Source organism: Trichechus manatus, unplaced genomic scaffold (genome assembly GCF_000243295.1).
Source record: "Trichechus manatus latirostris isolate Lorelei unplaced genomic scaffold, TriManLat1.0 scaffold00102, whole genome shotgun sequence".
NCBI classification, from domain to species: domain Eukaryota; kingdom Metazoa; phylum Chordata; class Mammalia; order Sirenia; family Trichechidae; genus Trichechus; species Trichechus manatus.
This window is the reverse complement of record NW_004444038.1, coordinates 10119512-10131523: the sequence shown is the minus strand read 5'-3', so window position 1 is coordinate 10131523 and position 12012 is coordinate 10119512. Positions and strand designations below refer to the sequence as shown.

The 12012-nt window shown below is 46.2% G+C and overlaps 1 protein-coding gene across 8 annotated transcripts in view; it reads right to left on the bottom strand.

Moving 5' to 3' along the window:
• The window catches only part of MCF2L (MCF.2 cell line derived transforming sequence like), a 247809-nt gene that overhangs the window by 111565 nt on the left and 124232 nt on the right, over nucleotides 1–12012 (bottom strand). For 5 of the 8 annotated variants that reach the window (XM_023737422.1, XM_004382949.2, XM_023737421.1 and 2 more), the window contains exon 2: nucleotides 8573–8656. The exons of 2 other annotated variants lie outside the window; for them this stretch is intronic. In XM_023737422.1, the coding sequence (XP_023593190.1) occupies nucleotides 8573–8656 (84 nt within the window). Of the gene's footprint in view, nucleotides 1–2473; nucleotides 2882–8572; nucleotides 8657–12012 lie in introns of those variants that run through there. One more of the 8 variants, XM_023737420.1, reaches the window with a different exon arrangement.

The following is a 12012-nucleotide window of genomic DNA, read 5'->3' as shown; positions in this document are numbered from 1 at the left end:
GGGATAATGAGTTTTCAGTACAGGAAATTTCTCTTCTGGAACCTTGGGGAGCAGAGACCATGACACAATTTCCTGCATCTCTCGGTTGGTTACTCTTTCCCCAGCACCCCACTTCTCCCTGTTATCAGCATCTGTTTCATCCTGTCTTAGTCTCTGGTTTGATGTTGAGTTTGTCTTCTCCACAGTTCACTCAGCCTGGTTATTGTTCCTTGAAGGCCTGGACAAGTTCTTGTCTCTAATTTTATGCCCTTCTGGCATCTAACATCACATTTTATTTTAATATACACTTAGAATCTACTGAACTGAATGTTCTCTTGAGAGAAAAACATTTAAAGATCACCTAATAGTACAAAAGGGAACAGATAAAAGTTGGCAATGGTTTAAAAGTTTAAATCATGTCGATGCAGAAACTGGCTGATTATATGCCTCGTGCCTTTCTTCTCTCTTCAGCACCCTCAAACCCTGTCGTCTGCTCAAATCAAGCCCAAGTTCTACCTCTTCCATGGAGCCTTCTCTGAACATCCCAGCGAGTCTTTTTTTTTCTGTGAACCTCTGTAGAGCCTGCAGTTCCTATCACAAGACTTTGTAACTATCTAGTCTCTAAGAGTTCATAACTTGAGATTTCTTACCCCAAGTAGACTGGAACCCACCGGAATGAAATGACTGTCTTATACTTCTTCCATACCCACTACTGTACTCATCATCCACTCAAAAAATCTGAAGTGACAGTCAGATAATTGAGAGAAAGCCTATCGCATTTAAGGGAAAATCAAGTGAAAAACTCTGCTGTCCTAAATTCCCAAATCTTGAAGATGAGGATGATGGTGGTGGTGGCATTTAACACTTACTGAGCACCTGTCTGTGCCAGGCATTAAGACATTTAGACCTTCCGACCTTATGGGGTCATTGTTACTATTATTATCCCCATTTTACATATGAGGAAATGGAGCCATCACGAGGTCGTGACTTACCCAAGGTCACAGAGCTAGTATGTGGCAGAGTCAGTATTTCAATCCTGGTAGTCTAGCTGTCAGCTACCTCTATAATAAAAATAACATCTAATATTTATTGAGACTTGTGTCCAAGGCACTGTAATATGCCCTCTACATGCATTAATCTTATCTAAACTTCCTAGAAACCACAGCTTCCCCATTTTATGGAAAACTGAAGGTCTTCGAGGTTAAGTATCTTGTAAGAAGACACAAGCAATAAGAAGCAGAATTGAGGACTGAGCCTAGAGCCTTCACTCAGGACGCTGCTCTTCACCGCTACACGACAGGACCCTCCCTTTCTGTCTGGACTCTGGCACCAACGAAGCCTCTCATCCTTCAGCCTTGGGCATGAATGATTAAGGTAGTTAATGGGAGGGGGCAGACTCTGTGCCGACAAAGGCAAAAACAATCAAGAATTCATGTGACAGATATTTACTATTTACGCTAAACGTTTGATTTTATACACAATTACTCATTTCCAAAATCTCAGACAACTAGAGGGGGAAAGTGGGGTAGCAGGTAATTTAACTTGCAAGATCAAGCAAGCTGGTTTTAGGGAAAATGTCACTATAAGGATACTCGTTGTCGGCGAGTCGATTCCGACTCATAGCGACCCTATAGGGCAGAGTAGAACTGCCCCGTAGGGTTTCTAAGGAGTGGCTGGTGGATTCGAACTGCTGACCTTTTGGTTAGGAGCCACAGCTCTTAACCACTGTGCTACCAGGGCTCCATTATAAGAATGGAGAGTTTGAATTATAATGTACCAACTATTCTAAGAGGTGGTACAGGCTGAACAGATACACAACTTCAACAGATTACATACATGGACTAAAGATGTAGATTTTCATAATTCATTGCTTATCTTGGGCAGCAATATACATGAGTTTAGAATCTCCAATATATACAACTTGTTTTCTCCTTGGTTATGTCTTCTAAAAATTACCTTGTTCTGATCAAAGACCTGGGGCACCATTCTAGGGACATCGGAGTGGTAGTTGAACGTAGTTATAGAGGAGAGGAAGATGTAGTAACAATTAAACACCTCCATTCGTACAGCTGCAGGCTGTGCTGACCCCCAACCTCCAGGGAAAGCACGTGGGCTTATCCTGCACCATGAACCACCCGATGGTAACAGCATGTCTGAATGTGCACAGGACAGCAGATAAACACAGGGCATGTAAACTTAAAACACAAATTTCATCTTGAAAAGAAAACACTGATGCCCATTCCTTCCCGACAACTTGTATTTCTTTGCATTTCACATACGCTATTCTCTGCACCAATGGACCAACAAGTTGAGCAAAAGTCAGTAAAACAAGGCTGAGTCTGTAAAACTGTGGGCTTTGGCGCAATGAGGGGCAAACACCTCTCATGACCAAAGCATAGTGGTCAGTGGGATGGAAGGGACAGCTAGAAGAGAATCTGCATTCGAGTGCAGTGAGGTGGCACTAATCTCAGTGGGGCAGGAAGGAGAACCCCACCTCAGGGTAGAGATGGCAAAGCAGCAAAAACCAGGAAACATATTAGCACTGTCGTGGGTCCAATGATAGCCTCCAAAAGATATGTCCACATTCAAACCCTGTAACTTGAAAACGTGACCTTATTTGGAAAAATGGTCTTTGCAGATGTAACTGAGGGTCTTGAGATGAAGAGACCATGTGGGGTTAACAGGTGGGCTCTAAATCCAACGAGAAGTGTTCCTCTAGGAGAAAGCAGAGGTAGATTTGAGACAGAAAACACACAGTGGAGACAGAGGCAGAGACTGGAGTGATGTGGCCTCTGCCAAGGAAACCAAGGAATGTGACAACCACCAGAAGCTGGAAGAGGCAAGGAAGGAATCTCCCCTTGAGCCTCCAGAGGGAGCACAGCCAGGGTGACACCCTCACTTCATACTTGTGGCCTCAGAACTGTCAGAGAATAAATTGCTGTTGTTTGAAGCCACCCAGTTTGTGGTCGTTTGTTACAGACCCATGGGACGGTAACACAGGCACAAAGAACTTGCTGACGGGACAGGAGTGCCGCAGTGACATCAGGACACGGATGTCACCAACAGGATTGCTGTGTGAAGTGGCGAGGGTGGCGATTAACGAGCTATGACATTCACTAGGTAGGAGTTACAATCCATGAACGTCTGCCAAAGAAACAGCAACCTAAGTTAATTCATTTCAGAAACGTTAATATCACATGAATAGCCAGAACGATGGACAGCAGTATTGTTTGTCAACGGAACTGCGTTCAGGTAGGACCACAATTTACATCTCAGGACAAGAGTCCCTCAATATTTACTCAGCACCCCTGTGGCCCAGGCCCTTTTCTGGGAGTGGAGAACTCAGCAGCGAACGTAATAGACACAAACCCCAGCCCTCGTGGAGCCTAAGTTCTAGTGGAAGAGACTAACACCAAGAAAATAATAAACTACATGGTATGTATGAAAGCAGTAAGTGGTTCAGACCACAAAGCAGGGGAGCAGTAGGAAGCGCTGAGGGTGCAATTCTACACTGGGCGGTCAGGGAAGGCCTTATCCCTGAGACGTGCATTTGAGCCAAGACTAAAGGAGATGAGAGAACAAGTCACGAGGAGATATGGAGGGAAAGCACATGGCAGGCCTGGGCCGGGATGGGCCTGATGTGCAGGAGGAACAGTGACGGGGACAGTGTGGTCGCAGCTGAGTGGAGGAGGGGGTACAGGAGTAGCTAACATCAGAGGGGTGAAGGGAGCAAGAGGCCGACTGCAGGGCCTTCTAAACCACTGTAAGGACTTGGGATGGGAGCCGACGGAGGGCGGTGGTTTGACTTCACGGTATCATAAAGGCTGCAGGGCCTTCTAAACCACTGTAAGGACTTGGGATAAGAGCTGACGGAGGGTGTTGCTTTGACTTCACGGTATCATAAAGGCTGCAGGGCCTTCTGAACCACTGTAAGGACTTGGGATGGAAGCCGACGGAGGGTGGTGGTTTGACTTCACGGTATCATAAAGGCTGAATGTAGGGCCTTGTAAACCACTTGAAGGACTTGGGATGGGAGCTGACGGAGGGTGTTGCTTTGACTTCACGGTATCATAAAGGCTGAATGTAGGGCCTTGTAAACCACTTGAAGGACTTGGGATGGAAGCCGATGGAGGGTGGTGGTTTGACTTCACGGTATGATAAAGGCCGACTGCAGGGTCTTCTAAACCACTGTAAGGACTTGGGATGGGAGCCGACAGAGGGTGTTGGTTTGACTTCACGGTATCATAAAGGCTGCAGGGCCTTCTGAACCACTGTAAGGACTTGGGATGGAAGCCGACGGAGAGTGGTGGTTTGACTTCATGGTATCATAAAGGCCGACTGCAGGGCCTTCTAAAACACTTGAAGGACTTGGGATGGAAGCCGATGGAGGGTGGTGGTTTGACTTCACGGTATCATAAAGGCTGCAGGGAGATAAACTCCAGCTGGTCAAAGGAGGAGGAAGACCAGTCAGCAACGACTATGATGCTCCTGGACCAGGGGGACAGCACCGGATGTGGTGGTAGCTGGCCAGACTCTCCGTCCATCTGGAAGGTAGAACACCCAGGATTCCTGAATGAACTGGATGTGGGCCGTGAGAAAAAGAGGAAGGCTCCAGGTTTTTGTGCGAGAATTTGGAAATTTAGAGTTTCTGTTAACTGTGATGAAAACTGAGGACGGTCCAGGCTTAGGGGCAGGAGAAGGAGATAGTTACAGACATTTAAGATATTATATTAGTTTTCCATTGTGAACAAATTACCACAAACTTAGGGGCTTCGAGCAACACCATTTATTAGCTCATGGGTCTGTACATCAGAAGTCTGGGCATGGTGGGACTCTGCTAAAAGTCCCACAAGGTTGGTGGGGACTGTGGTCTCATATGAGGCTTGAGGTTCTCATCCAGGCTCACTCAGCTTGCTGGAACACTTCAGTCCCTTGCAAGTACAGGACTGAAGTCTCTGCTTTCTTCCTAGCTGTCGACCGGAGCCCCTCCTTGACTCCTAGCGGCCATCCACATTTTTGCCACGTGGCCCCTCCATCTTGAAAACCAACAATGGAGAATGTCCCTCACATCGACTCCCCCTCATACTTTGACTCTCCCGTGCCAGGAAAAGCCTATTTCTTTTAATGACTCACCTGATTAGGTCAGGCCCACCGAGGATGATCTCCCTTTCTTAAGGTCAACTGATTTGGGACCCTTAATTCGATGTGCAACACCCTCATGGCAGCACGTGGGTTACAGTTTGGTTGTGTAACTGAGGAAAGGTGTGTGTATATCAAGGCAGGGGGAGGGTAGGTGGGAGGTGGAGGGGAATCTTGGGGGTTATCCTAGAATTCTGAGGAATAACTGAGTGGCTATGTCCAAGAGGCAGATGGATGTACAATCCTGGAGCTCTGAGAAGGGTCGAGGCTCGAGCCACTAGTCTGGGAGTCGTGAGCGCGTTCGAGCCACGTGCCTTCCCGGGGCCATTAGAGGGTGTGAAGAGGTTGGGGGGATGAGAAGAAACTAGCAAAGCAGACTAACTACTGGTGCATTTTTTAAGCTTTTCACTGCAGTCAGCCCGTGACCCAGGCGGATGTTCAACCACCTGCACAACGGGAGATCTTAACATTTCCAAACGTACACTGTTTCCAGTTCTCTTCTCCATTAAATCGACACCTTCCTCACGGCACTCGTTCACCTGCGAGAAGTAGCGACGCTGCTCCAGTCTCTGCTGACAAGCTGCCCCAGAGGCTCCACTTCTCCCGCTTAAAATCACGTCGCTGCTCTTGGATTCAGACTTAGTCCCCTAAAACCCACAAGGTAACATCTGCTTTCCTTCCGCTGACTCGGCGCAACACTTCCGCTCAGATCCCATGTGCCGGGGGGAAGACCGGGCTGGGCTTGCCCTAACACCCAGGGCTCAGAGGAGCAGCTGCTGGACATGCAGCAACAGGCCAGTGAGGGGGAAGGAGCCTCGGCCTGGCTGTGCCCCAGTGCGGGCGGAAGGCTGGTTGTTTTGGTTCACGGGTGCAAGAGGGAGATACCCCATTCTGCTAGCAAGGAAAGGAGTGTCCATGCTGTTAGTCTGGTGCAAAGTGGGAAGGCAGAAGGCGAAGCACCTGAAAACATATTTTTTCTCAGTACTACCAGTAAACCAGTTGCCATGGAGTCGATTCTGATTCATGGCGACCCCATGTGTGTCAGAGTAGAACTGTGCCCATATGGTTTTCAGTGGCTGATTTTTCAGAAGTAGATCTCCAGGTCTTTCTTCTGAGGCACCTCTGGGTGAACTCGAAGCTGCAATCTTTCGGTGAGCAGCTGAGCACGTGAACCATTTGTACTGCCTTGATTTTCTCAGTGCTAGATCCTCGCTAACTGACAGGAAAAGGAAGACACCGTGAAACCTGCAAGAGCCGGAATCCACACAACTGCCTGGGGTTTCCAGGTCTTGCAAGTTTTCCACTCTGACAGGGTGTGGTCACTATTCTTCCATCGCTCTCTGTTTGGCAGAAAATTTTTATTGGCCCTTTCCTTCTCTGACAGTTTCCACCATTACACAGGTTCCAGCTTTTCTATGTTTTACTGTACTGGCAGTCTTGACTTACGACATGTTTGATTTATGAGAAACCCCACTTACGATCATCAGCGTATCTGAACATTGCATCTTCCTGGAAGGAAGTAATGGGAAAATGCATGCAGGGGATATGGGAAAAATTGCTGAGTTATGCGAACACGCTCCAAGCATTTGATCAGAACTATATAATGGATGAGATCTGTGGAAAAAATCGCCACATGGCAACAACTCTGAATTTAGAACTTGATATCACTGATGTGGAACAGCTCATAGATCATGAAGAAGGGGAACTGACAGATCGAGACTCAACGGATTTTGAAGGGGAAAGAAATGCAGAAGAAGAAAGAAATAATGAGTAAGAGGAAGGAGATGAATTGTCAAAATTTTTACAGTGGAAGGATTAGCTGGAGTTTGGTCTATACTAAATCAGGGGCTTCAGTTGCTTGAAAACACGGACCCAAACGTTGACTGCTTTGCCAGAGTCGATAGACGATTCTGGAAGTGGTGAGATGTTACTGCAACATATGAAAATATGAAAAAATATCAAAATATGAAAAAAGGAGAAGGACCACACAGACAACTCTCGCCAATTTCCTAACTAGAAACGCAATCCCCATTCCCAGGGATAATCCAGATGTTCCAGAACCTTCCACAAGTAGAGTTATTACCACAACTGACAAAATGCCAGCCTCGTCCAACTCTTCTTCATTGTCAGGGTAAATGTTTTATGGTTTGTGTATTTTTTTATGTATGTATTAAAATATATCTAAGTTTATATGTGATGTTTCCAACCCCCAAAGACAAATAAAGATCGGATTTATAAAGATACTGATAATAAAAGGCAATAATAATGAAAAAAAAAAATGAGGTATTTAACTTACATCAGATCCGACTTACAATGGAGTTAATGGAAAAGAACCCCGTTGTAATTTGGGCACTACTGGTATATATACAGCAAACAGACACGCATGCTGTAATTTATAAATATATGTATATAGATATTTATATATCTTTTAATTAGTCTTGGCCGACAGATTTGTCCAGATAAAAAAGTGACATAGCACTGAATTGTACATGTAGAAATTACTGAATTGGTATATGTTCTGCTGTGTATATCCTCAACAACAACCACAAAAATAAATTATAAAAAGAGAAAAAAATGACAAAGAACACTCCACTGAGGGCAGTGTTACTGCAGGTGCTTCTGCTCCGCCCGGCAGGGAAGGGCCTTTCAAGCCTCAGTGCAGAGGCCTCGTCCCAGAGCTGGGGACGAGGGATCTCCGTGGAACCTGTCCAGCAGGGCTGCCGTCCGCTCAGCAGGCCTCTGCTAGACGCAAGGCTCACTATCTCCCAGATGACTAGAGACGGAACCCAAGAGGAGGAGCAGCGGCTTGGACAGGGGCTGAGGACGCCAGAGCAGCAACAGCCACGCGGAGCAATCCTCAGGACAGAGAACACGCTGCCAGCCAGCTGACTCAAAACCCACTGCTGGCGGCGCCCGGCTTCTTGCTCATCACCTGCCGGCACTCGGAACACTCCCCCAGCAGACGGTGCAGGTAGAAACCGGGTCTTTTCTCAGTCAGAAAAGCCTTCCCCGGCACTTGCACACAGCCAGAACGGAAGCTGATTTTACCATGGTCACTGTTATCTGTCACAAGGGAAGATCTAGATTTCCAGAGACCATGAATCCAGGGCTGCCAGGTCTGTGTCTATCTCAAGACACTGACTTACGTCCGCCATGTTTCTTCCTGGTGGCCACCAACCCTGACACAAAATGCCCTGTACTCTTGCCAACTAGTACTGAGCTGCCCCACAAGATACCAGAGTCATTTACTGGACTTACTGAGGTTAAATCCAAAGCAGACTGAATGTCCCATCATGTCTTTTTCCAAGTTCCAACCATGTGAAATGAACTGATTAACCAAGACCACACAAAGATCCTAGACCTGGAGGGAGGGAGCTCTAACAAACTTGAGCCTTGTGTGTGCTGATTTCCTCCCCACAGCCTGACCCCACACACACCGGCTTCCAGAACTCACCAGACAGGTATGCAAACCGCTTCTTCAGCTGGTCTTTGATGTCAGCAGCACAGAGCGGAACGATGTCCTGATGCATGATTTCATCTGAGAAGAAAGAGCAAACAGACACGCATGCTGTCATTCAATGGAAACTTCGCCTCATGCTCTACAAAACGCCAAGTCTGGATGAGCCACACACAGAGCCACGCACATTAACAAACACCTAAAGGGAGTGAGAGGGCACGTGCTTGGAAAAAAGAAATTTCAGTTTCCAATACATGAAAACCTTTGTTTCTCAGAGTACAAAGAGCTGTGTGCTGAGCGATTCACCATCAATTTTTAAAATGGGGTGTACGTAAGAGTCAGAGAAAGGGAGAGAGAGGGAAATAGACAGAGAGAGCAGGGAGGCAGAGACAGAAGCAGCAGATAGAGAGGCACAGACAGGGCAAACAGTAGAAAAGGGTTAGGATCCTGGGAAGGACTGACTCATAAGATAAATACTAAGAGAACAGCATTTAGAACAAATACTTTTGGTCTTACGAGCTTCCATCCACATTTTGGAAATGGTCCAGGAAGCACTAGGGGCTCTCATCTGTTACATATACAATGGCTTACTAGTCAATAGGAAAATCTTGCAAATGTAAGGGGCCCATATCCTCCCCAGTCATACATCAAGAAATACTCAGCGGTCTGTGCCGGCCCTTTGGTCTCACCATTTGCCTGACACAGGTGAGGCAGAATGGCAGCAACAGAAGTCCCTAAACTCAACAATGACTAAAAATATGGCTTCTAGCAATCTGCATGTTGGAAGTGTCTAGATAAGGAGTCTGGGAACAAACACCTCAAGCCATACTGTGAAGGGATCAACTAGAAGTAACAAGGCTTTGCAGGACTCTTAGAGGAATATAGACTCAACCAGAGATTTCCAGTCTCTGCAATAGAAAAGCTGGGGCTTTCTTTGGCAGGTATACCAAGAAGCTTGATGCATTTTCTATGTGTCTTTAGGGACTTCTGCATTTCAGAATCCATTCCAGACTATCACACATGATTTCTAGCCAATGATTTTATGTTGCCAGATCCCAGTTTCACAGCAAATTTTTTAGTGTTGAACATTAACACAACTTCTCTAAAAAACACATATTCTGGCACATGACTCATGTGGATGACTTGGCAGTGACTTAAAACGTCAATTCTTCTACACTCAGTTTAAGACCGAGGCCATGAATAGCCTGCAGATATCGGTCATGGAGATCTTTTAACCTGAAAATTTCCCGTGGAGATAGCAAAATATTATCCATGTGGCATCAGTCTTAAATCCTGCTCTTCTGGTCTTGCGAACAAACAAGTGGGAACACGGGTGACACAATTAAACACACTAGCAGAGTCCCCCCAGATCCCTGGACTGTGTGTCAGTTGTGAAATTACCGACCGCCATGACCGGCTGATCTGTCAATTCTGAAGACAACTCTGATGCTGACAAAGAAGTGACCAGGGCCACAGCGTCACTAGCCAATCTAGAGCTAAAGAGCACCAGTACCATCTGGTGAGGAGTCAAGGATATAAATGACAGTTAACGCTCACCCAGCTCAAAAGATCAGTTACTACCGCTGAGTCTCAAGGACAGCTCAGTGGCGTGGGCTGCCATTTCCTAATGAACGTAATGAAATGTCTCATCGGGCTTTCTCTTGTGATTAAAAAAAAAGGTCAGAAACAGTGGCCTGAGGCTCTAAGAAAGCTTGAAGTAAGAACAATAAAAATAAAAATCCACGTGGGGCTATCTATGGGCTTTATGTCTCATTTTGGTTGGAATGCATATTAGGTGCAATTGATATGGCAGCCTCGAATAGGTTTCTAGAAGTTTAGCTTTCACAATTTCCTTTTCTCTCTCTCAACCAGGGTAAGTGAGGTATCAAAATATGGAAACTGGTGTTATCTTTTCTCCAAATCAACCTCTGCTAAATCCCGGAGAAGCACATTGTTGAAACACAGACCATTGGGAAGCAAGGGTCTTCCAGAAGTTTTTAAAAATTCCAGGTGCAACAGACATGATGCATGGACGCTGCTTAACCTGGCAAGTCCTTTAGCAACTGGAAACTGTTTGGACTGTAAGACTGTCATCAGTGATTAACCACTGATAAGCAGGGCGAGGCCAAGGCTTACCAGCATTTGCCTTGGCATGATCTAGAAAAGCATCTTGCTCTAGATCTCTTAACATGACTCAACGTCAAGATTTCACGAGCTTGTCTGGAAAAAAAGCCATGGAGTGTCAGGGTAACTGATGGTGTCAATTTCTACAGTAATTCTTAGTACTTTCTCTTATGAGTCTGCTTTTGCATTTCACAACTCATTTCTGGATGTTATGGGGTATCTGCAAAATGTCTTTTTTCCACGTGTTAGGAACAGAACGGATATTATCAATCATTCTTTTATTTCTGTGACAGAAGGACAGTCTCACTGGCTGGAGCTTGGGGCCATTAGAAATGCGACGTCTGGTTCCATCAGGGGACCTTACAAGGTCTCCTTGGCCCCACCTCCTCTCCTCTCCTCTCCTCTAAGCACCAACCGTGGTCTATTCTTAACAGTTCCTTACATGGGCCAAGGTCCTCCCAGCCCTTTGGGCCTTCACACAACCTGTTCCCCACTAACATTTTCCCGGCTCTGTTTGTCAGTCTAAACTTAATTCCCTGCTAAGATGCCACTTCAAGGAAGCCTTTCTCAAACTGGTGAAATCCACATAAAGCGTGGAGTTTAATGTACCAATGTTAATTGCTTAGTTTTGACAAATGCACCCTGGCTCAGAAAGGTGTTGACATTAGGGAAAACCGGGTGAGCGGTATAAAGGAACTCTATAATGTCTTTGAACTTTTCTGTAAATCTAAAATTATTCAAAAACAAAAGTTTATTCTAAAAACATCTCAAAAAAAAAAAGGAGGCCTTTCTCAACCTCCAAGTCTGGACACACAGTCACCCATAGCACCCTACGTCTGCTACATAGCACCTAACCAAGACCCAAAACCAAACCCAGTGCTGTTGAGTTGATTCCGACTCATAGCGACCCTATAGGACAGAGTAGAACTGCTCCATAGGGTTTCCAGGGAGCGGTTGGTGGATTTGGACTGCCGACCTTCTGGTTAGCAGCCGAGCTCTTCAACCACTGCGCCACCAGGGCTCCACATAGCACCTACCAGGTGCATAACGCGTGTCCAGCACTCATGACCGTGGCAAGAACTGTGACCTGGGTTCATCATCCTATCCCAGGACCTGGCTTGGGGATTTGCCTAAGGTGGGAACTCTAAGAACTCACGCTGAGTGGCTGGAACAAGAGGCAACAGAAAGATTGATGACATTTCAGTGCCTCTTTCAGAACTCAACAAATCCAGTAAGTTCTTTAAGACCGCCACATACTCTGGTTCCAGGACCCCTGGTCTGGCAAAGCACTGTGAGATAGAGAATTCATACAC